The 25,936-nt window shown below is 37.1% G+C and overlaps 1 protein-coding gene across 9 annotated transcripts in view; it reads left to right on the top strand.

The window, feature by feature from the left end:
• The window catches only part of ASB7 (ankyrin repeat and SOCS box containing 7), a 31,117-nt gene that overhangs the window by 1,234 nt on the left and 3,947 nt on the right, over positions 1–25,936 (top strand). Inside the window, exons 3-7 of one of the 9 annotated variants that reach the window (XR_008238244.1) lie at positions 5,440–5,538; positions 8,638–8,898; positions 15,847–16,452; positions 24,688–24,914; positions 25,732–25,806. Coding sequence is in view for 5 of the 9 variants with exons in the window: in XM_052807759.1 (XP_052663719.1) it covers positions 8,688–8,898; positions 15,847–16,452; positions 25,732–25,862 (948 nt within the window). In the remaining 4 variants the exon portion in view is untranslated. Of the gene's footprint in view, positions 1–5,439; positions 5,539–8,637; positions 8,899–15,846; positions 16,453–19,732; positions 19,823–21,661; positions 23,386–24,237; positions 24,661–24,687; positions 24,915–25,731; positions 25,933–25,936 lie in introns of those variants that run through there. The other 8 variants (XR_008238245.1, XR_008238243.1, XR_008238242.1 and 5 more) reach the window with 8 other exon arrangements.

The following is a 25,936-nucleotide window of genomic DNA, read 5'->3' as shown; positions in this document are numbered from 1 at the left end:
TTGATGGATTTGAATAGGTAGCATTAGATTTCTTTGTTCTCTTAAAACCTGCTTGCTATTGAGCTTTAAAAGTTTGAAAGCTCTGTAGCCCATTTGAAGTGTGGTTCCTCTTTCTTCTTGTAACGCTTTGTCGTTTTCTCAATTTAAGCTGCAAACATTATTTTGATTATGAATTGCTACTTAATGGTTTTTTGTGTCTCCTCATTTCAGGAATGTCACTTAAAATTACTTCACTCTGGGTAGTTAAAAGGGTCTTTTCTTAAAGCCTTTTCACAAATTTATTGGTGCAACACTGGATTTGTTTCTGCTCTGATTCTAAAATCTTTATTGGAGGAGGTCATGGTAATTGCATTATGTTGGTTTAGTCGTACCTAACTTTTGCCTGAGTAATTTTTTTTTTGTATTGTATTGTAATGCGGCTGCAAAAATTTAAATTCATTTAATTGCACGGTGTTTGTTTACAAGTACTTATTTTGGGGGTTGAGATCACAGAAGAAGATAATGCTGTTAGCTGCTTAAGGGAAAAAATGAAAGGAGTCATCAAAAACTGAATCCTGCTGGTAGGAGGAAGGTTTGATTTCGGGGGAGAGCAGTTCGTGGAGAGAATTGCTTGTTTCACGTGGTAAGATGAAGAGATGGGTTCTAGAAGGAGGGGGGGGTGTGAATGATGTCAGTCAGCCTTTTTCTGTATCCTACTGTTAGTGTGCTCCAAATAATGGGAGTTTCTGCGTCTTCTTTTAATGCAGCGTCTGTCTTGAGTCCATTCTAATCTGTTTCAAATGTAGATGAGTTTGTGTTATTTTGGCATATATATCCTCTGTATAGGTCCCTCTGGTCTTTGTTGTGTTTTCAGAGGTGTCATTGACTGTACCAGGAGGTTCTTTGTTGTCAGCAATAAATTATTTTTTAACAGTAGTTGCAGGGGAAAGAGCAGTACCTGTTGCCAACAGTCTTGGTCAAGGATGGATAATTTTTCTGATACAGGTGTCTTTAGCATATGATAAAAAGTAGCTGCTGCATGTCAAAGACTAAGTAGAAAATCCCGCAGTAACACAAGTGCAACAAATTCTGAGATGCATTTTGAAAGTACAGGGAAGAAATATTCCATGTTATTTTGACAGCATACTGCAACACCACAAGTAGTAGTGGAACACGTGGACATGCCCAGTGTGATTGCAGGAGGGATTTTTATGCTAATAGGCGAGACAAATGTGCATGAGTATAAACTTACCAGTGCAGTTATGGCACACCTGTTTCATCCAAAGTTGGTTTATTATAACACCTTCTTTACAACCCATCCGGTGCATCTAACATCGGGGCTTGCGTTAATGTAGCTACTCCAACAGGACACCTCTTGGTGCCGATAAGTCGTAAGATCTTTAGGATTTATTCATGGGCGGAAATGTAAGTTTTTATTTAATTTGTCAAGCTCGTTCATAATGTGAAATGCCAGTGCAGCAAAGTTTGATTCAGATGCAGAGACTGGAACTGAGTTCACAGGAATCAGGGAATTAGCTTCTGGCAGAAATTTGCACATGGTCAAAACAAGGAATAGAGATAAATGATATGCTGAAGTCCTGCTCTTGATCTCTGGAAGAAATGCAGCATATTGCAAGTATAGCTAGCCCCTTAGATAAAGTTGCACTTTTTTTTTTTTTTTTTTTTTAATCTTGAGGCTATATACTTATTTTTGTTTTGCCTTATTGTGAATTCTAAACCCTTAAAGGAAATGTGCTGAGAGGCTGTTTTCCGTTGCTCCAGCATTTGCTTACACAATGATACTATCGCAGTGAAAAACGTGCTTTATCCACTGAAGTCATCCAACAAATTTTGTCCACTTGGACTCTTTTAGGCTATATTAAAAAGAAATACAGAGCAAATACAAGTCTTCCAGAGATTGTTGAATGACATAAACTCTGTAAGAGGCACTCATTTTGTTCATCAGCTGTGCTACGAGTATTTGGGCTGAAGTGACTGCTTTAATGTGGTTAGAACTAGCCATTGTTTTCTGCTTCTGTCACTCTATGAAATATTGGTGTTTGGATTCTTTAAGGACAGCAAGCCATGTTAAAATACATAAATCTTATACATTAACACTTGCTGTGAATTATTACTTACTTTTAAGGCTAAGCTTTCATCTGACTTTTACTGTTTCAAACTTAGTAACAACACCACTGTTAAGTTAGAAGAGAGATTGTATTTTATGCATGGTACAAGAGGATCTCCAAGCATGCTGCAGAGCCCAGGCTCCCTGCAGTTTGTCAGCACACATCTTGAGGGAGGAGAGTTGTGGCTGTGTGAACCTGATGTAGCATTCTCTACTGAAAAAGATCTGTAAGGCCTTGCTTTAGCACTAGCATTGAGGTCCTTGATTTGGAAGGATTTGCAGTATTTTCTTCACTGGGCTCTGCTTGTGGTTAAGGCTGCCAATGTATGGGTGGGAGTTCTGAGGACGGTTAATAGCTGATGCCTTACCGGTGCTTTCTGAAGGTGAGGTTTCTTCTTTTGCTCTCCAGTTTGCAGACCTGAAGTTACTTGAGCTGGGTGATTTCACTAATTCTCCGTCAGGCCCAAAAGTCAGACCTCACAACCTCTCTGTGAAATGGATAATAGTTGGTAAAATGATATCTCTGTACTTCAGTTTCAGCCACCTGCAGAATGTAACACCACAACAGCTGCTTATTAGTATATAACAATGCCAGTCAGCATCGTGCAGTACTATAAACACCTGAAGTTGACGGAGGACTTTTAGATTAACTCTTTTCGTTATTTTAAATGTAGTATGTCCAAGCTATGAGATGGCATTACAGAAGCTCTGACGAGAAATGTGTAACTTCTAATGACCCCTTCTGAAGAGTGAAGGCTTCTTTCCTTTGAAGTAGCAGTTTCTCTGTGATGTTTTGGATTCATGCGCTGTTAACTCATTGCTTTCAGACTCAGCAATTCGCATGTGTTGCTTGGTGATTGTCATCTTGGCCACATGGATACCTCAGTTGATGTCTGTCTGGGATCTAGCATAGAACATCTAGCAGAAAATGTATTCAGGTTTATAAGGCTGTGTGAAATTTTAATATTTCGCATGTTATTTGCAAGCTTTACGATTGTGGTATGAGAACACAAATAATAACATGATTGTTTGTCTTACTCTTTTGTCCGAAGAGCTCCTGAAATAGGAGGCTGAGTGACATATGAAGATGATAGTCACATTTAGTTTCTTTGTCAAACACATATTGACCATTTTTAAAATGCCATTTGAGTGAGAACACATTTAGCTTGTTCGAGTTTCAAAATGGGTGGGAGAAGTGGGTTGTGAGAATAATGAATGCTAATGTGATTATCCTTATTCCATAGGGCTTTCTTTTTTTGTTGTTGTTGTTTATTTGATTAAATGTCTCGGAATACTTCAACCACAGACAACTAGGATCTACACTGATTAGGTCTGTGCTAGATATTAAATGTTGTGTCAAGGTACACTTTCCTTGTTGTATAGAGTTAGGCTAACACCAGTAAATTATGGTCCTTATTCTGCTCTTGGATGTGTAATCTTAGGGCTTAGGAATCAGGTCTATCTGTTAGCTCATCTGAATAAGCAAAATACTGTATTTATTGTAAGGTCTTGCTTTTAGTACCAACCTTGAACTTTCTTTAAAGTAGGTATAGACATATGTCAGAATTAATTTCCCACATGATGTTTGCAATAACTTTAATAAGGTGACACATTGATGTAGAAAAGTCTAAGATCTCTTTGACAGGATGAGACATTATCAATAGATAATGATTTGTCTTTTTTTTATTTAGTGTGCTACTTCTACTACAATTATTAGTATTTTAAGCAAACTTTGTGAAGTCATTGAGTAAGTGAGCTTTACTTTCACTAGATATGACTTCTTTTTATTAAAGTTGCAGATCTTACTCTTGCCATATGCAGCTAATTTTCCTTTGGGGGGAAAAAGCTTGTTACTTTTTTAGTGGAGCAATCTGTTACCTTGTCTGTAGTCTGTGAAGTCAGTGCAATTCTAATTTGCATCAGCTAATAAAAAATGTGTGGGCTTTAAAGTGAAAATCATGCAAAAATTTAAAAAAAAAAAGGTGAACTAACGACTGATCATCTATGCAAAAAAACAAGGCTAGAAATGTGATCAAATTAGGTCATGGCAGTGCAATTTTGTGCAGGGCTGTAAGCGTATCTGCAGACCTTGTATGTTTTATCTTGGGAAGCAAAGCTTTTGGAAAATGCGTAAGAGGGATGAAGAGAGCTTTTTTTCACCCTCCTTTTCTGAGCTATCATCAGGAAAGCAAGATTTTATGTTGCATTAAGTGACAGAAATTTTAACTTAAGCTAAAAGCTGCACAGTTCATATAATTGTTCTGATGCAACTCATTTGCAGAAGAAACAAGTCACGGTTTTGTGTGATCTGCTGTACAATGAAGTAATTAATGCTTTTATTATTTATTATATTATTGCAGTGCTCACACATGATAAGGGGTCCTGTTGTGAGAAGCTTGCAGCCAAAGTGAACAAAAGGTCAGATAGAGGTGTACAAAGAATTAATGAAATAGCATTGATGAGCATGGGCTCTCAACAGTGCTGTGAGAAATGGTGAAACGTTGGGACTGATCCTGTTAACTGCAGATGACAAGGAAGGAGGATAAGGAGGGCTAGTCAGAAGGAGGAAACTGGATAGGGTTTGTAACTGGCGTTCAGTAAAATTTGATACTAAAAGGATAGTTTTTATATATGAAGAAAAGGGTGAAGATTAAGGTGGTGGTATTGCTTGTATTGTGAAGGTATCTTTACCTGTTTGTGAAACACAGCGTGTTAGTCTGATCCATCATGTGAGGAAGAGATGACTATCTGGTGGTGCTAGAAGTCCAGTTGAAGGACAGACAAGTCAATGCTCTTATGTTGTCAGGCTTTATCCTTTAGATAGGGAAGCATAGATGGGATCGAGATTTTAAAAAAAACCCTACACCACCACCAACAAAACCCCACAAAAATGGGTTGGGAGGAACTAAATGGATCCTGAAGGTTTTTCCTGGCATCTGACTCCCACAGGGAGATGTTGAGCAGTCAGGCAGAAATACCTACTGTAACCTTTGCATCCATTCTTGTTCCATGGCAGGAGCAGATACACATAATCCTTAGAGAAAAGTTTAGACCATTTCTTCAAGGCTTACTCCAGAGAGAAAGCACATCTCTAGTTTCTCTTGTCTTCCTTAAAATATTCTCTGTAGCCTTTTTCTCACCTGGCAGAAGCAAACTCCCCACCCCAACCTCTGGAGGACTGTCTGATAATGAAAGAAAACACACTTCAGGGCCTTTTCTGGCATAACTGCATTAAAATATAGCATTCTAGCACAGGTACAAAGTAAAAGTAAGTAAACCTCTGGCTTCTACTCCTTGCAACTAATAAGAAATATCTTTTTTTTTTTTTTAAGGGGTAGCAGGTTGTTTGGCGCACATGGGCACACAAGATTATGACTAGGGAAGACAATGAAGAGTGGGACATCCATCAAAGAGTAACAACCTCTTATAAGGTAATTCAGGAGCACGTTGAATTTATCCTGTTGTACTTGCAAAATCAATTAAGTAGTTGTTGTCCTCCATTTTCATGGCACTATACAATCATTATAACCAAGAATGTATAGGTATGTTTTTTCCCCCCTCTGGTTCATTTAATTTTTTACTTGCACAGAGAAAGCCAGTATGTAGCAATCCAAGTGCATACTGTGTTCTGAATGAGATTGATTACAGTTGCAAAACATTAAATATTAAATGCCAAATGGCTAATGACTTCCAGTAGTCCTCCCTTCCTTCTCCAAAGATTGATGCTGTAAATGGAGATTTGCAAACAGAGGAATTTTAAATGATCTGTGGAACAGAACTGAAAATGTTTTTGAAGCTGGTGTGTACCTAGAACTGTCCTGAAACCTTTAATGTTACGGTTAAGTATTCTTGTCATTTGAATTTCATTGCTCGCCATAGGCGTGAGATAGAAGAGTAGATATTTACAGAAACTGCGCAAGTGATAAAAGGAGCTGCTTATGCCTGACTTTGTCTTCTGCTTTGTATGTTTTAGTACTTATGTACTTTAGTACTAGCTAATTTGAATAAGCTCTGCTAGTCACATGCAACATATGGGGCCAGTGCCAACTTTTTATAATGCTGCATTAGAAATATACCCACCAGCTGAGAAGTGTGATATCAAGAGCTTTGCTTTTTTTTAACCAACTGTCTTCATAGATAGTTGCAGGGGGGATACTGCTGGCCCCTTAAATGAGAAATCCCATTTTGCTTCTTCTGTTTAGTCATCCTATCTCTTTCTGTAGCATTTTGAGCAACTAGTTTGACCTTAATTTTCAGGATCAGATGAGATCTTGCAAGTATTAGTCCTTTACAAGAAGGGACTGTAAAATGGCAGTAGAAAGTTTGTTTATATTAACTTTTGATCAGATATTCTCAGTTTGAGAGAAGAGTTTTCATATCTTGTTTTTGTACATGTTCAGAAAGTAGGGCTAAAGGGGCACACTGGATTTTTTTTGTTTGGGTTTTTTTTTTTTGAAGGATCTCCCCCTGACTCATTATCAGTTAGATTCTACTATCAGTTTTCACCTGTAAATCCAAAGAAAGATTTTGTTCTTGTGGTTGGAATTCCATTAACAGTACTATTAGTGGTGTGATCCAGAATGAAGTCAAGCTCACTGTCTTATAGGTGAGCATGTTCTGAAGTGCTAATTGGAGTTTAGAAAAGAGCTTAGCAAAAGCTTATTAGAGTCAACAAAAATACTTCCATTGTCATCAGATTAACCAAGTTTGATTTTTGGAATATGCTGCAAAAGCTGAACTATTGAGTTAGCAGTTGCTGGTTTGTAAATCCCCTCTTACTCCAGTGTCAGATAATGGAGTTCATACTATAAAACAAAACAAAGCCAGTATCTAAGCCATGTATAACCTACAGAGCTAAAAAGTCTTCTTTCATAACCCTATGCTGAAATAGTGATTGTTGCCATACATGGTAAGTTGAAGCATTTATAAATGTCGCAGACAGGCATTTACTGTATGTAATTTCCATATTTGCAATGTAAGTAGGGTTGTTGTAGCTACCTGTTAATTATGAGTTTATATCCGTCCAAGAAGCAGATAAATAACTTCTTTGCAATGGGCACAACTAGGTTATAAAAGACTGAAGAGATAGCTATGCCTTTATCTGGAAAGATGGCAGTGATTGATGTTTTCACTTTTCTCTTGTCTGTGTGTATATCTGGATCACAAGAACCCAAGCGCCCTGTGGGATATGGGGAGTTGATTGCAATGTCTTTTGGACAACCTATGAATCATGAGGATCTGGAAATCCTTATGATATTTACGTAAAAGAAGGTTCAGGTGATGATGTGGGTTGATGTCCTAACAAAACAAAGTTGCTGTAAATTTTAAATTTTGCTTAAAATTCATTTTCGTCTTTAGAATTTTTCCTTGTACTTTAATCTTGATTAAGTTTACAGGAGTTTATACTTTTCTTTATCTTTTTTATCTTCTAGTTCTATGTTAATATCCATTGCAACAGTTTTTTAATGTTTTCTGAGACTCCTATTGCTCAGCATTATCTTTCTTATACCCTGCTTTTATTCTCTTTCTTCTGATACTCCTTTCCATTCTAGGAATACCTGTTAATGGGATATGATACACAACGTATGTGAAAATGTAAACAGTTAACAGACTTTGTGTACCGTGGAAGAATCCCTAAGTACCTGTATTTTTTTTTCTTGTCCCCAGCTGGGTAGCAAGTAGAACTACAGATGAGTACTTTTCAAACAGAGCATGGAGTATAGTCATTCGTTCTTTCCCAATGTGTGATTGTATCTAGGCTCTTTTACAATGGCTATTTTAGATAGCCTTTTGGCTCAGCTCTCTCATACACTGTATCAAGGTAATTATAAATTGAATTGTTCTGGTATATGTTCTCACGGTGTTTGACAGGACTACATTAACTGCACTTAAATGTTTTCAGGTCTTGTATATTATCATCTTTGTGTCTGATTTTTGGAATATAGAAGGTCTTTGCAGTCTTTGTGTACTAATAAAGAGGTCCACAAGCCAAAATACAGACAGTAGACTCTAATTTAAAAAAAAAAATAGGAAGGGAGAAAAAGAAAATTAAAGTTTTCAGTCTGAACATTAGTGTTACTAATATTCACATGCAGTAGGTCACACGAAAAGATTACATTAGTAAGATGAAAATATCTTCACTGAAGCTTAGAGGTGATACATTTCTAGGAAAAAAAAAAAGAATATCATAGTTCAGTTGCTGTAGCAATGCGCTGCTGTTTCATGCAACAGTTTAGATCATCTATTTAACCAGTATCTCTGGCGATAGTGATATTAACCATGTTGTGATTTTTAAATGTTTACTATTTATAATTTGTAAGTGTCCTTTTCTTCTGCAGTTCAGTGATGTGAACCATGTACTATGACTTTGCTAGCAACAGTGAGACTGGTTTTTATCCTATATATAAGATCACTTTGCTCTGCATACCGAGAGTAAATCTTACCATTGCTTTTCATTAGTACTGACTTTTTTCTAGATGTCTCTTTCCTGGTCCCAATCCTAATTTATTCATGCTTTATATTGATTCAAGGTGACTAGTATGACCTCATGACGCTTCTGTAAAAGCCAGATTCAGCTAGGATGTTACACCATCACTGTCGGAGAAACCCTGAACTACAGGAAGAGTTGCAGATTCAGGCTGCAGTTGCTGCTGGCGATGTTCACACCGTGCGCAAGATGCTGGAGCAAGGATATTCTCCAAATGGTCGAGATGCCAATGGCTGGACCTTGCTTCATTTCTCTGCAGCAAGAGGGAAAGAGAGATGTGTCCGTGTTTTTCTTGAACATGGAGGTGAGTTGCCTAGAGAGAAAAATCTTGATACCCGTCTCACAGCTTTCTATCCCAATTTGCATTGTAGGGCTTTCCAGCACTGGGTAGGTATCAGGACTACTACTGGGGTTTTTTTTATTTTTCTTTTCTTTCCTCTGAGTAGTACTTCATCTCTGTTTACTTCTGGTGCATACTCTGTGAAGGAGGTAATAGATTAGCTTTATATCTTAATACCTTAGTACTTCACCCCCCCCCGAATTGCCTAAGAATTGTTAAAAGAATATTCATAGGGCAGAAGGACTGATTATAAAATTAAATGCACTCACAGCACTCCCTATAGGCTTTTCTTCTCTGTTAGGGGGTATTATTAGAGGAAGGCGGGTCCTTGAATTGAAATCCTAGTGAAGTTTGTTTCATAATTCTCAAGCAAGTTAATAAGTTGCATTAAAGACTAAGTTTCTGTGTAGGCTTTCACAGAGTCTGCTAAACTTTATGAAAACAGTACTCTTTGTGCAAGGACTTTGGTGTCAGCTAGTCCAGTTGAGTGTGCACCTCTCCTGCATCCATCTGTAGTGAAGCTTTATTTAAGGAACTGATTGAGTTTTCTTGGTTTAAGTGATGTACTCACTTGGGTGATAATTATTACCAGTCAAATGGTACGGTCAGAATTTCTTTTTGCTATATTGTCTTTCAAGGCCACCTAAAGTTTTAGAAATGGATAGTCTTAATCTTTTAATGTGATACTGGAGAGGAAAAATAAAAATCAGTAGATGCTCTCCACATTCTGATTAGTGCTCTTAAAGAACAGCATTCTCTATTCTAGCGCTGTTCTTATCAAATGAATTAGAACCAAGGTGTTTTCAGTCCCAAGGAAACTGGAATTATCTTTTTGATGCGTTACATATCTGAGGCCATATGGGCCCCTTATGTATGTTGCAGTATTTGTCAGATGTATGGATCACCCTTAAAATGAAATGGCATTAATAGGCTGTGGTATTTGCACGATTAGTGGTATGTTCCTTAAGAGCAGTAGTGAAATACAGCCTAAACAACTGGACCCTGTTGATATACCTACTACAGATTCTAACCACATAATATTGGCAAACCCTCATGTCCTTATTGGAAGGGGGGGGAAAGCTACTAAATTGCTCTAATAAATAAATTCTACTTTTTAAATGTGATATATGTGGGTAATCTCAAGCCTTCAGTTTGATAATTCAAAATTTTTAGGCTGTAAGTCTCGAAATATGTTGGTTTTAGCTCTGTAAACTTGAAGATGATCTGAAGAAAAAAACCCTTATGTATTCCTATGTATTTTCATTGTATAGGTTTTGATATTGAATAGATGCTGATGCAGTGTTCCGTTTTTATTTTTGTTGTTACCCTTTCCTATACGAAGTACCAGCTGAATCTGATGCCTCATGAAAACTGCCTGTAATGAAACACCCTTGTTCTGGAAGCAGTATAGCGTTTAATCACCAAGACTAGAAAGTTGAGTAACAAATAGTGTGAGGGTTAGTCATCTACGGCAGCTTTCCTGTAGCTGAGCCTCCCTTCAGAAAATTGGCACTGTTTTGTGCCTTCCCTTGTTTTCCCTCAAAACAGAGGCATAAAAGATAATGAGTATTTAAAACATAATAATGTCACAAATGAGCTATTAAGCAGTGAATGAGCTGACTCTTAAAAGCCAAGTTAATCGTGCCTGCCTCATTAGTGAGAGGTTTGTGTCTACCTTTCTTCACATAGTCTCCACCTTTCTCCCTCTCAAGAAGTGAATTATTTTGAGGTTGGCTCTTAATCCCTGTGGACTAAAAAGATACTTGGGGTGAAGGAAAAAGTCAGTTTCTGGTGTGAATCTTATGGTAAACAGAGTATTGAACTGACTGTATATATTAGTAATAAAGAAGGTAGTGAGGGAGTGGATGGAGTTCTGGAGGAAAGAGGCAACTGAGATGTTAGTGGGAAGGAAGGGGCAACTGGTGATATTTGTGGCTGTCTATAAGGGTGATGAAGCTCAGCAGAGCTGGAAATATTTTCATAGTACAGGAATGAGCAAACCACACTGGGCTGTTGCTGAGGATAGGTGCTGTGCCTCAGATCTGAGATGCCAGAAGACTACTATTGTAGTCTTGCATGGTAGTGGGATGGAGATGGATTTTGGCTAATGGAGGCTCAGAAGGAATCTGGTCGCTGACCTGGAAATAAAAGGTAGCTTCTTATGGGAGTCATGACCTGGCTGCCTCCTGCTTTTTGCTTTTTTCTTCTCTTCCATCTTTGCTTACCAGCAAAGAAAAGAGCCAGAGGACAGTGTTGTGCATACAGATTGGCTGATTTGAGTGGAGGTGGTGGAACAGGAGGAAGGTTTTTATTATCTGCTGAGCAAGGAGACACAGATAGATGGGGGAAATGCATAAAAAAACCAACAGTCCAGACTAAGGGATGAAGCCAGCAGAAGTACCAACTAGATGCAGAGGTAATAGGTCAGATAATAAATATTCTTTAGCAAGTGATGAAATGCAGGAAGTTGATCAGAACCATGGAGAATCTTAGTTTTCATGAAAAATAATGAATTTGACTTTGTTAGTGTATTTGTCTCATGTTAATAAAGTGAAGATGCTATGAACCCAGCTCTTTCCATCCATAGAAACAATGTAGAGTCACAAAGCTCAACAGGAAAGCAACACAAAAATAGGGAGTGTAGTTTTCAGTAATCTTGGATTTTTGCATAACAAGCTTTTTTTTTCCCTTTAGTGTACTTTTTTTTAATTTTCAAAATGACATATAGAGACAGTTCAACACTGGACAAGAACTATGTTTTATTAATCTCCAACTACCACTGTTAACATTGCAACAAGCTAAAGTCTTGAAAGTGTGTAGTTGTTAACTGTCCCTTGGCAGTATCTTCTCAATACTAATTGAGTGGGACGTTTTCTGGTTACTTGTATTAAAGTGAAGAAATGATTCACTAAAGCTCCTAGAAATTGAAGAGTAACAGAAAAAAGTAGCCAAACAGAAGTATTTATTTGTTTTTAATCTTGGTTGCAAGGTATCTAAATTTTAGTAAGGTCACGCAGAATCTGGGAGAAACTAGAGAATGCCAAATGCTCATCTCCCTAAACCAGCTCATAAAGTGTTTCTGTGTCTGCACAGGAAAGCTTTCCTGGAGGTCTTTTGTATTAATGTTGTCCTAGAAAATTCAAAACAGAAGCTATATGTAGCCATGTTTCTAAACGTTGTGGTCAGAATTAAGCCCTAGTTGGGGGAAGTAAGCTTGAAATAAAAGTACTTTATGAAGCCAGAAGCATTGCTTTCTTGGCTTCCCAAATTAGACTGTGGTAGAGTGACCTAATGAAGGTGTCAAGAAAGTAGGGAAACTGTCCCACTGAGTTGTGAATTGAAACTGTAAAATATTAGACTCTTGGGAATCTATATATCCTCTAGATTACAGTATTAGAAAAGAGTTTCATTAGTAGAGTTTAAATGACTAGCTTAGGTGCCCAACTTTAACATGAAATAAAATAACTGAATATCATTGTGTTGCAAATTTTCAATCTCAAGTGAGCTCGATTGCGGTAATTTGTTACCCTTGATCAGCACTTCAGGGTTTATGCCATTGTATTCTGCTTTATATTTACGAACACTAGAAGTGACCAAATGCAGCTGTTCATGTTTCTAGATTCTGCTCTCCCCAAATTAATGGGAAGCTTGAAAAGAAATAATTTTTTGACAGTCAGGATGGGGACAAGATAAATTCTGGCAAGTGCTGGCTTCATCCATTCCTAGTTAAATACGCTTGTACTAGGTACTCTTTTTTTTTTTTTTCTTTTTTTTACACCTCTGCAGATTCTGAAAGGTAAGCTGAGAATAATTCCCAGTTAATTTCTACCTTGCTTGTGTTCCAGAGGGAGAGAGTTACTTTACAGCATGATACCAATACTGAAACCTTTTAAAAAGCAAACAAAAAACCCCACAACAACCCAAGTTCTTAAGGCAACATCAGCTTTGTAGCATTACTTTTACTAACACGGGCTGAATGGATGGAAATTGTGTGCAACATAATGCAGGTCCCACTTCTGCTAAAAGCCCTTGTGAAGTTCAAATGTTTTCCAGGAGATGGCAGCAAAACATTGACTGAATAGCAACAGACGTTTTGGTCTTGTTAAAATTGTTTCCCTAATCAAGGGGGGAGACTGGTGCTATTAGTTCACTAAAAGCCCGTAATCTTAATGGGAATTACAATATTTTTATCATGAGGTTTTGATACCGGGTTTACTTTTGGAAGGTTAGTTGTTTGTGTTGCTTGGTTGCCCAACTGAGAAGCTTTTTTTCCTATTCTTGTTGAGACACTTCTCTTACATGACTTAGTATTTTTTTGGTTCACTTTAGTGGTCAAAAGCAATGAAATTTTGGGATTAGGGAAAGCATGGAAAGGTACTTAAAACCATAGGTAAGGGGCATCCTTATGTTGCAAGTAAATTGTTGGGTTTGGATTACAACAACTTGTATAAAAATGCATATACATGCACACACAAAAGTTGGGGCATATCTGATTGAATTTGGAAATAGCATAGACTAAACAGGCTAGTGGCAGTATCCTGCACCTCAGCTGGGGGGTAGAAATGATTGACTTGCATGCCCTATGCAGCATGGAAGAGAGAAGGCACAGCGTGAAATTTTTTTTTTTTTAAACATTTTTGTGGAAAATGGACCTGGCTGCTGCTGTCTTCTTTCCATTATGTCCATCTTTCTCCCAGATTCTGCCTCTCAGACTGTGTCATCCCCCGGCATCTTAATTCTCATGCTTATGCTACTCACTTTATTTATCGCCAGTCAGGAGATAATCTAGAATAGTCTGAGCAGTGTGAAGAAAGAGACTCTGGGAGCAGCAAACATCATTTTGAAATAGTATCTTTGTCTTTAATGACTTTGTGGGTTGTACTGATTCTTTGCTATATTTTGGACATCATCATAGTGCAGGTTAGGAACCCCCTATTCAGTCACTAACTTTTATTTTCCTGCCAACCTATGGACGCTTTGTCAATTACTTTAACTCAGGTTAGTGTAACTTTACAAAGCACTGAAACTTACGTTTTTCACAGAAGACTAGGAAGGCTGTCACTACTAAGGGACTAAACTTTCCTTAATTTTTCTCTTGTTATTTCTATGTTCCTTTTCTATACACTAGAGGCAGTTCTCGCATTTTATTTCTCTGTGTAGTCAGGCTGCATTAGTTTGTATGTTGGAGTTTGTTTGTTTGTTTATTTTCCTCCCCTCAGTCTTCACATTTTTAAAAATCCTTAAAGTTGTTGAATCACCTTTGTAGCTGTATTCTGTGCTCTTCCATATTGGGAAGCTTATTTCTGTTGTTTTGTGTTAGCACCTTTGTGTGTTCAGATGTGTTCAGACTAAACTAGCTTGTAATTTATATCTTATTGTGAACTTAACTTACAGCAGGTCTGAATTTTGAGTTGCAAACTGGCATCTCCCACCCTCTTCCCCTCTCCTGTTTGAGTGTGATGGCAACCGAGCAGAAAACTCTGCCCTCTCTATGCGGTACAGGAGAGCAAGTGCTCCTCTTGAGCAATGTCTATGAGCAGTGGGTGTTAATAGCCTTCAGCCAAGTTTGTTATAAACCTGCGTGGTCACAATGTCCTGTTCTTACCATCCCCCTCCCCCCCTCCCCACTACTTTTCTTCTAAATACAGTATGTATAGATGAGGAAATTACGAAGAATTCAATGTGCCAGGATGCAAGGACAGGGCTGTCAAGGTTGTAGAAGGTGGACAGACACCCCTAGGCTTGTCTGCTCTTATAGATGATGTGCTTTGTGCACAAATGTTGTACGATTACAGAGCAGACAACACCACAAGCAACTGTGAAGGACAGACCCCAGCAGTTGTTTGGATAGATACACAGGAGTGTTGAAAACATGTCAACTTAAGGCCAGTATCTTGTGCAGATAGTCTCTCTGGTTACCAGCTAGGACACTTAGGTTAGGAAGGATCCTCAAATTTCCAAGCTGTAGTTTATACCTTTTAGCATCCATGGAAGGTGGAAGGAGAAACCTCACAGCCTGGCTTGTTCTGTAGCTGAGAAATGGTAACGAGGCAGACACCTTTCCTTCGGTAATTAATTTGGTATACAGGAATAGTCACTTGCTTTACAAGTTTGGGTGTCCTGGGGAAATTAAGTAAATTGATTTGATTATTTTAATTTTTAAATTCATAAATCAGACTGAGTTTTTGTGCTGTGTTTGGGGGGGGGGGGGGGAGAATCTGTGTAAGCACTTGTATTCTGCACTAACGTTTTTCCTGACTCCTTCTATAAGTGGATGCTTACATTCGTGTAAAATCTTAAATTTTTGTAAAACTATAAATTCAGAACAGATTCATCATCTATAAAAAAAAAGATTTTATCAAGATAATCTAAAATAACATATATCCTACATGCTTTGGAAATCCTGCAGACCACAGAGAAACATTTTACCTAATACAGTATTACACCCTAAAAACAATACAATGTTGCCAGACCACAAAACATCCGCAATTTGGGACAGCAGATGTTTCTACACATGCTTCTTTTTAAGACCAAGAAGCAACACAAGGGAAAATAAAAAAGTTGAACATTGAGAAAGAAATGTAACATTGTAGAGCTGGAGGAAAACTGGATGGACAGAGAGATTTGAGTAATTAGCCTAAGAGTGCTAGGAAGATGTGGAAAACTATTTGTCAGATGGAAACATATGTATATGAAAGAAAAAGTGGGGTTTTGTGTAACTCTTTCTTAAATACAATTTAACTTTTTCTTAAAAATAGCATGTTCATGAAAGCAAGAATTAGTTTGAAGTACAAAAAAAATCCTGTCTTGCTATGCCTGAGAAGACTAACATTCAACCGTTTGATTATTTTTTTGCAGCACCAGATTACTGTAATGCCTTCTAATTATTTTTTAATTTTATTTTAACTTCAGCTGATCCCACAGTTAAGGACTTAATTGGAGGCTTCACTGCTCTGCATTATGCAGCCATGCATGGCCGAGCGAGGATTGCACGCTTGATGTTGGAGTCTGAATATAGAAGTGACATTATTAATGCAAAAAGCAACGATGGTTGGACTCCCCTCCATGTAGCAGCCCACTATGGCAGAGACTCATTTGTCAGACTCCTGTTGGAGTTCAAGGCTGAGGTTGATCCGCTCAGTGATAAAGGTACTACACCGCTTCAGCTGGCCATTATCCGAGAGAGGTCAAGCTGTGTGAAAATCCTTCTGGATCACAATGCCAACATCGACATTCAAAATGGTTTCCTGTTACGATACGCTGTGATCAAAAGCAATCACTCTTACTGCCGAATGTTCCTTCAGAGAGGGGCGGATACAAACTTGGGTCGATTGGAAGATGGACAGACACCCTTACACTTGTCTGCTCTTAGAGATGATGTGCTTTGTGCACAAATGTTGTATAATTACGGAGCAGACACTAACACAAGGAACTATGAAGGACAGACCCCACTGGCTGTTTCAATAAGTATTTCTGGAAGTAGCCGACCCTGTCTGGATTTCTTACAAGAAGTGACAAGTATGTATGTAAGAGCAGTTAATCACAGGACACAATGTCCTCTAAAAGCCTTCTTTGAATTTAGCCCCAGAAAAAAATGCTTCCTCTCTGCCCCTTGATGCTATTTAAATGCACTAGAAAATTTCTGGGAAGGTGAAGGGATTGTGATACTGGGAATCTCTTACTCAGCAAAGGTGCTAATGTTAAGTATATTTCATTTAAATTAGTTTTGTTTAAGTATCTACAGGAAGCATTCATTTTAAAAAAGTGAACTGTAAAATCTCATTTTTATTAATGGCCTTAGCACATAAGATGTTTGGGGTTTTGGGTTTTGTTTTGTTGTTTTAGTTTTTTTAGTGTCTTTTGCTTTTTTGTTAATTGCCATGCAAATACACTGCAGTTGACAGCTTTTTCATCTGGCACTATGACTAGGGCAGAAAAGAGCTTTTGCTGCTTTCTGCTCTCCCGCATTCTTTCTCCTTCTCTTCACTACACCAGACAACAAAATGACATAGTTCATTCGTGCAACTTAAAGGGGTTTCATGTGCTGTGTAGCTTTGATTTGATTTTGTTTATGTCTTTGAAATATGAAAGAGATTTTAACTCATCGTGACTTTTGATATTTAAAAAGACTATTAGGCTCCTAATATTCTGGTCACTTGTACACCAAAAACTGATAATCAAAAGATTTACTGAAAGTTTTCTCTTCCTCTCTCATTGAACATGGAATGCTATAATAGTGTTTTGTAATTATAGTATTGTCTAAAGCATTTAGGAATTGCTGATTAGCAATTAGCAGGAGTTTGCCAATTCAAACATGTTAAGATGGCCTGAGAAATTATCATCCAACTAGGATGATCTTTGCACTACAGAGGATGGGGTAGTTCATATATGCTTTCTTCGCCCTACAGTTCCTTTTATTTTTTTGGATGTGATATTTTTTAATGAGAATTAAGCAACCTATATACTCTGCAAAGAAACTGAAATTTAGTGTGGGCTGGGGGTGAATCAGCTGAGATCTGTTGTCAGTCGCTGACACAAATAAGCATTTGGAATTTCATTTTTGTCTTCATGATTTGTGTTGTTATTTTTGCTCATGTCTGAAATCCAGAGAATTTTTGGAAAGGTAGAAGTGGATAATAAGAAATATAAGCAACAAATAGTTTTTGTTTTAATTTGTCTGCCCCTTCTCATTCAAACGCATTTCTTTCTGGTTTCCTTTTTGGGAGTCTCTCACTATATAGGAGCACTGTCAGGGTTATTAGTAGATGATATAATATCCAGACTTACAATCTTTCACAGTCCTAGGATGTATCGGTAAACATGAAGGCTTAGACTGCTTCATTGTTTCCTCAATGTCTAAAGACTAATTCAGAAAGTTGGAAACCAGTACTGTAACTTACTTTTAGTTTGCAGATTCCATACCTTAAGGGTTTAATGTTAAGGGAGAAGTAAATTCTGCTGCAAAAAAAAGTAGCTTAAATTTGTGGCCAATGTAACAGTGTTGGAACTGTCCCAGATTTGTGATGATGGAGAACTGGGAAAGCAGGGAGGACTAGTGCTGACAAAAACACTTCAGCTTTGTGCTTCTGAGCATAATTATTATGCATATATGTTTACAAACAGCTATAAACAGACTCTGCTGCCATTATTATAAGTACCCAAACACTGTCTTCCACAGTTTTCACTTTAATAAGGTGGTGTAGGAGAGATGAAATGGATAAAGAGTGAGCTGGGATTTTGGTAGCGGAGTTCCCAATTAGATCAGACTGTGTACAGGGAATTGTTGAGATCTCATGCTGTAGCACTTTGCAGAAGAATTGTTTCCGAGTCTATTGCAATATGTATTTACTAGAAGAAAAATTTACAAAATTTTTAGAGAATTCTTCTAGTGGAAGTAAGTCTTCCTGAAATTATCTCTTGTGTTTGGTAACAGTGCATTGGTCGTAGGGCTTAATGGGAATTTCTAGTTTGTTTATGTGAACATTATACTAAGTGCTTAATACAGAAATCCATAGCTGTAAGTTTTATATGTGCATCTGAAGTTTTGAAGAGTATATTGGATAGTAAAACAGGAATTAGTTTTTACTTTTGCAGTAGATTAAAATTTTTAAGTTTAAAGATTAATATATGTGAATTATGAAAATTATCGAACCGATCTGTGTCTTCAAGTGAAAGTGGTTGCATGCTTCATATAAATAGGATACTATTTAGCAGTCTACATGTAAGATGTAAGTAGCTATTTTTTTTTTTTATACTCTGAAAACATATTTGTACAGTTTCAGTTCCTCAGAAAACATAATATGTGAATTTCTTTTTGTTTTGGTAGATGTTGTAATCAGTAATAATTGCAGCCTTTAGCGCAGGTCCCCGGTTGTGAATAACAGGCAAGAAACCAGGCTCTCAGAAATACTCGGTATTGGCCCTGAGAGTCTGCAAGAAGATATTGGATTTTCGGTTTTGACTCTGAAGGTCTGATATTCTTCCTGGTTACAGGTAGATTCCTTTGCTCCTAGAATAATTCCAAGAAGAAGGAAGTTGAATGGGATTTGAGAATATTAAAACTTATAAAGAGAATGCTGGAGGTAGGGAAAAGTTCAAGTACTAGAAAATTACTTAAAGGTTTAAATAAACTTTAAGATACTAGAAATTCAATTATGATCTCAAAAAGGGGAATAAAAAAGGCTTGAACCCTTCCCCCTCCCCATAGCTCTCATTTAATTTAATCACTGTTCAGTTAACGCAGCAGACAAGAGAGTCTATGACTAGCTGTGCAAGTTGCTTGTCTGTGTTGAGGCAAATAGCTAAGTAAATGGATATGGCCACATAGTGTAATATGGCATGTATGTTAACAGGTATCAAAGAACTAATTTGAGATCTGGAACAAGATCTAAAGGTCACCAAATGAATTAAACTACAAATATTTCATCTGCCTTCCTTTTTTTATAATTTTTCAAAGGGCAAATCTTTGGCTTTGACTAGACAGTGTAATTTTGTCTTTAGATTTATATAGCACTGTAAACGTGCAGAACAACTTAGGCAAAAGTCCTGTTAAGGAAATCCTTATACATTCTTTGTGTCTATCCCTTTGCTAAATAAAGATAAGTTTTCACTAGGATTTTTTTTTTTTTTCCTGGAAGAACATTTTAAAAAGGATCTCTGCATAGTTTAAACTTTTATGAATACAGAAGTGTCATAGTGAATTAAGTAGATTTCTGCATATTTTATTACGTGGATAATTGCAAAGGAAAGAGTATCTTCGTGTTTGTTATAACATAAAAGAACTTTACTGGAATTGCAGGCTTTGACTGCTTGCTTCCTTGGGTGCTGCTGGAAATCTTGCACTAATGAATGGTCTGCTTTGTCATCCAGAGTTACGCAGGGAACTAGGGTAAGAGGGTTATTTTATGGTTTTCATTTTAGCTGGATCAGTGATAAATACTGTCTGAATCATGATTGCTTTCTGCATATTACAGGTACCTATTTGTTAAAAACCAGTATAGTTTTTGATACCTTTATAAAGACAGCCCAATTTTTTTTCTTTCTAGAAAGAGGGAATGTACCTTTCAAATAATTGTTTAACTCTCAACTCTGAATTGCCTAGTGTGATACTGAAAAACGTAGCTCCTAACTCGGAGTGCAGTTGACTCTTTATATTATGCAGTTGAATCGCTTTTGTATAGCTATATACAGATGTATACTTTGGAAGAGTTTTTTGAAGAGGCCTATGTAAAAAAAAAAATTAAAAAAAATTTAAAACTACATATTTTTACATGTGGCATGTAAGGTACAGCCACCTCCCCGCTGCCATTTGCACACCTATGCTGTACTCTGTTACAGTGTAAAAATAGTGTAACAATGCATCTTAAGCCTGTCTTTGTGTTCAGAGCACTTTACTTACTCTCTCCTAAAAATAGATAAACATTATGGTATTGAAATTCTTACCTGAATTTCCATAGCAATTTCAGTAAGACTGAATTTATAGAAATGTCACAAAATATTAAAAAAAAAAAAAATCTTATACAAGCATATTCAAATCTGAATTTCATTGCGAAGTACACCAAAAAGCAATGAAAACAATCTTCAAGGTCAAGTATTCTAACAGAGCCATACTGAACACAAAATTAAACTAGAACTTTTAAAGTAACTTGTATGATATCCAGTTAAAAAGAATTAAAAGCTCTGTCTTTGAGCTGTTGAGCTAGATACTGGTTCAAGGAGTTTGTTCACTTTCTCAGTGAACACTCTAATAATTCTCTTTCTCTCTAAATTCAGCCCTGCATGTCTTATATTAATATATTTCAGACCTATAGGCCCTTGATACTAGATTTTTCTGGCATTTTGAATGTTGGAAAACCAAACATCCTCTCTAGTTATTCTGCTGCTGTTTTTTGCAGAGTACAAGACAATGCATTTCCTAAACTGTTAGACCTACTCCTATTGCAGTGAGCAGCTGAATTCCTGTTCAGCTCAGCAACAGCCATTTACTAGGTGATTGCAGCCTTTCAGTATGATCCTGTTTGTGCATCTTCATCAGTGTGTTTCTTGGCTGGTGGGTGAGACTTTCCAGCTGATAAGTTAATTTATCTTTTTTAATCCATCCCCCCCCCCCCCCCCCAAAAAAAGCCAACAGAATCGTAACTAAATTTGATTGCTGGCCGTAGCTGAGTTCCTTCATAGTTGTGAATTAAGGGATGGATTTGATAACTAACTACGGATATAAATACTTACTCTGATAATCTAGAGGAACTGAGCTGCTGCCAGCCATACGTCAGCCTGGTTTCAACTTTTTTTTTTTTTTCATGTTTCACAAAACTTATTTTTAATTTTCCTTTGTAGCTAAAAAGAAACTACCAAATGGTTCCTTGCTACTGTTTTCAGTCTTTCACAATTCCTAGGGGAGTCAGAGGCTCAGTTTGAGAAATACCACTGTAAGCTTTTTCCTACAGGAATGTAGTAATATTGCAGAGAAAACTGTGGGCGGCTTCTGAAATATGTCACAGATGTTATTTTTCATTTTTTGACTTCTTCAGAAACTGCCAACTGCTTCAAACCAATGACACTGATTGTTTCCTTTTAAAAGTACTTTTTTTTTTTCTTGTAGATAGAACAATATATCAGAGAGGATCTTCTTGCAGCCTACAATCATATTAATTTTAGTTACTCCTAAGTTTTCTCTTGGGTAACAGAACAGGTTAAGGTCAATTCATGATTTTTTTGCTTTGCGCAGGTGTTCTTTTATCTTCAGTGGAGGAGACTGGTAGGAATTCGTCCTTTCCACCTTTACAACACTTTTGTTTAAAACTGGGTGAGAGTCCCTAAAAATCAGTGTTGTCAGAGGTAGTAGGTCTAATATTACACCTTAATGATCCTTAAATATAGACCTGTTAGGCGAGTTAGTGTTTTATTTCTTGGAGAGCATGGTCTGCATAGGAAAAACAGGCAGACACAGGTCTAAATGCATAAGCTGTGGAGCAGTTGTAATGATGACATACAGTTCTTTGTATAGCTAGTAAATCCTAAATGTAAGTTTTGCCTGTCTCTGGGCTAGAACAGCAAAATCCCAGATAGAATAGCAGAAAAATCTTGAAACTGCAGAACGGAAAGGAATGGAGTATTGAGTGGAAATTCAGGATTAATTGTAATAATTTCTTGCTGTTAAAACATGCATTTTTTCCCCTTGCTTTACCAGAGAAGGCCAATCTATTAATTGAAAAGGCTTATTTCATTATTTAAGTAAAACAATTATTAATTATTTAAGGAGGGAAAAAAAAAGCTCAGGAACTTTAACTTTGTTAGCAGTTGAAGTACCGAGTTAGGAAAATGTTTAAATTTTATACATACCGAAGTCTGCTGCCTCCAGAGAGAAAAAAAATCAAAAAGCAATTCCTCTTTATTTTATAACCCTATGTTATACATTTCTTCTGTTTGGAAGAAACTTTTCTGTCATGTTTGGGAAACTACACACAAGAATTGCATTGGTGGGGATTTCTGCTTTCCATTACAGCACATAGCACAAGCTGTGGAAGACAAAAGGTGAACTAATATATTTTTCCTGTAATTAATTCTTCTAATTTATTTGATTATCGCTACAAAGCTTGCAAAATAAATCAACTGAAGTATCTAACTTGTTCCTGTGAACACGTTAGCAAACCTTCAGCTCTACAACAGTGGCAGGTGTTTGCTACCCTGATGGTAACTTGGGTTGTATAACAGCCTAACAGTAACCCGGCTGCTCCAGAATAACAGCACTGCCATCATCAAGGTGTCCCTTTGAGACCGGATCAGGGATGTGTTGGGTTTTTTCTTTTAAGGTGATCAGTAGTTTTTTGTCACTGTTTTGCATGATAGTGGTAATTAGGTCAATCTTACATTTTATGTTTGTGGGGTTTTTTTGTTTCTTTCTTTTTTAATTCTCTTCCTTTCTAGCTTATTTGCCTAAATAACTTTCTAAACTTGTGATGCAGGATATAACTAAAGTTGCTACTTCCTAATCATTTTTAAACAGAACTTTATTCATCATTTAACTTGTCTTACTTTGCCAAATTACTAATAACATTTTTCATTTGCCAAACCAAGGTTCACTGACATCAGTCTGTAATCCTTTATTTTTTTCTTTTTCATTCAGATGCAACCAAGAATGAGTAAGTGTTCTAGACACCGTTTCTAATAAATCACAAATGCATTAATAACCCTGGAATTTGCAAGGCGTGACCTAAGACACTAACAGCCACTAGATGTAGCAACTGGTGCTTAACACTGGAAATGTCCATTGTTAACACATTCCCAGGAAATATTTTTAGGCTTATCAGGGGAAAATGTCATACATTTGATAATCAGGTCTTTTTTAATTAACTGATGACCAGTTTCTTCTGGGTATTTTGTCTGTTCCATTTTGTTCTCAAAAAACCCGTAGGATGTTAATTAAAAGGCATTCATTTCTGAAACCAGAAATCAGTGTCTCATAGCTGTATTATTGTGTACTCTACTACAGAAAATACACATGTAGATCTGTAGTCCTCTATATCCTCTAACGCTGCTGTTTGCAGTTAACTTTTGAAAAGGTGCATCCTTTCTGAACTGTGTTTTCATTCACATTTAAAGCATTAGAACTATTTCTTTATCACCATAAAGATTCCTCTGCTTGGTTTCTTACCAAAAGTAACTTTCTTTCCCTGAAGCTTGAGCATTCAGCTGTTGTCCAAGTTGTATAAATTCATTCCTTCAGGTAGAAAACAAAAAAATATTGCTAAGAAGAAACCACCAGTGGACAAAGTAACTAATGATCTGTATTCTGAGTCATGGCTGAAGGATTTAATTAAAAATAAATTGACATTTAGATACTGTGGTGATAAGTATAATAAAAGTATTTTAAACTTATATGAAGGAAACTCAAAAGTTCCTGTTCTTTAATTTCAGATCTAATTTCTTTAAAACTGTTTTCATGCATTACTTCTGCTAGCTTACCTCGTATAATTTTAGTGCTTAAGATAAATCCCAGTGTATACCTGTCTGTCAGCCCATTTCTATAGAAAAACCCACGCAGAGGGGAGAAAAGGAGCAACTCGCTATAAAGGGTAACTGATACCATGTACAAAATGCCCAAAGTAGAAAACACAAAATAGTTTCATAATCTCTTTACTCTGTGCTTACCAGGAAAGTCTAATAAACTCATAATGTCAATGTCTGTTTAGCTGATAGAAGGTTTGTTGCTGAACTAGGAGGAGGATGGAAGAAGGGATGGGCTCCGGAGCCAGCTCTGGGGCTAGCTTGGGCAAGAAAAACCCTCCTGTCTCCTCTGAACAGGTTTGTGCCCGGTGAGCTGAGAGCATCCTACTGTCCACCGTAAAGCCTGCCTGCGTCGAGCCCCATACAGAAGGCATTTCCTCTTTCAAAAATGTCCTGCTTAATTGGTGGCAGCTCAGGAAAGCTAATTGGAAATGTCCATCTAAGTTATTTAAAGTCGCTTTTGTTGTTTTGTACTGCTTTTTAAAGAAATGATTGATTCAAGCAGTCAGCTCAATAAAATCACCATGCCTTTCTTTGCAAAAGCAAGCACTGTCTTTTAGCATTAACGATTATACAGATAATAAAAGACTGTAGTAAGTTGCTCTGTTGGTGACAGATTATCTTGATACTGGCACAAGCACCTACATTGTTCATGGTGCCGAGTATTTTGACTCAGACAGTCATCGGGTGCCATAACTGTGTAAACCTTTTTTTTTCTTTTTTTTTCTTTTTTTTTTTTTTTTCCAGGCCATGACACAGTTAAGTCAATGATCAGAATATTGATTAGCACAGCTTCAATGTATTATTGGGATAATTTCAAAAAAGATAGAGCAGAATGAGGAAAAAGCACCAAGGCAGGCAGCTAGTTTGGTCAGAGTTTTGGAGTAGTTCTTGTGGTGGGAGGTTATTAAATAGAGTCTTCAGCTTTGGAAAAAGGTACCGAGCATAAGTGGAGGACGGAGATTAATATAAAGGTATGTAAAATCATGACTGGCATGAGAACAACTATTTATTATTTTTTTGGTAACTCAAAGAATGGTAGGCATGCAATGAAGCGACCAGGAAGCAGATCTAAAATAAATAAAAACACTTTGTAGTTTTCCAGCCAACGCCTAATTATATTGTGAAATTTGTTGCCACAGGATGTTTTGGATACTGAAAGTATGAATGGGTTCAAAAAACATTAGACAGATTTACAAAGGGCAGGCCATTCACAGCTATTAAAGACCTAGATCTGTGTGCAATCTCTGGTTTAGGAAGGCCCAAAGGCACCAGTGCTGAAAGCTAGGGTATATTGGGACAGGATTTCTCAATGTCTGTTGTTCTGCTCTTTTTCTCTCTCTTCCTTGGGATCCATTGCTGGGTCCATTCAGATACAGGGCTAGATTAACCTTTCTTATGTTATGTTGCATGGGGGACTGTTCTTCAAGGTGTTTAACTTCAAATAGTTTCCTGTTAAGAATGAGTTTGAAAGGGAACCGATTATTTTGGAAAATCCTTGCCAGAAATTGTGAAGTTCATGTGATGTCAGCAAATCTTTTCCTCAGCGGACAGTAGTTAACTCATATTTTCATCTCTTTCTGTTTGACGAGGTTGTGACTGCATGCAAAGCCTAAAGGCTTAGTCTTTTCATTAGAAGGGAAAAAACAATCTTTAACTCTGCCACACGATCCTAGAATAACTTTTATAAAAGCCTTACTCTCTAAGGAAACTGCCTAGTCCTTTACAGTTGAACGTAGAAGTTTTTGTCTTAACATTTGAAAAGTGAGACTGAGGGGGTTTTTTCCCCAGGTGTTACAAGGATAGAAAAAAATCCACAAAAAGTGAAATGGAGGAGTTATGCTGTTCTACAATGCTTAAACGTGTTGCCACCTCGTGGGAATCCTCACATGGATAATGTCACTTTACACTGGCATCAGTAAAATTATGTGTATGTAAAAATATTTTTAGGATTCATCCTTTGATTTCATGGAATTCTTGTTCATTAGAAAGGTAT

This window comes from Harpia harpyja, chromosome 14, assembly GCF_026419915.1.
Source record: "Harpia harpyja isolate bHarHar1 chromosome 14, bHarHar1 primary haplotype, whole genome shotgun sequence".
Lineage (NCBI taxonomy): Eukaryota > Metazoa > Chordata > Aves > Accipitriformes > Accipitridae > Harpia > Harpia harpyja.
This window is presented reverse-complemented; position numbering and strand designations above follow the sequence as displayed.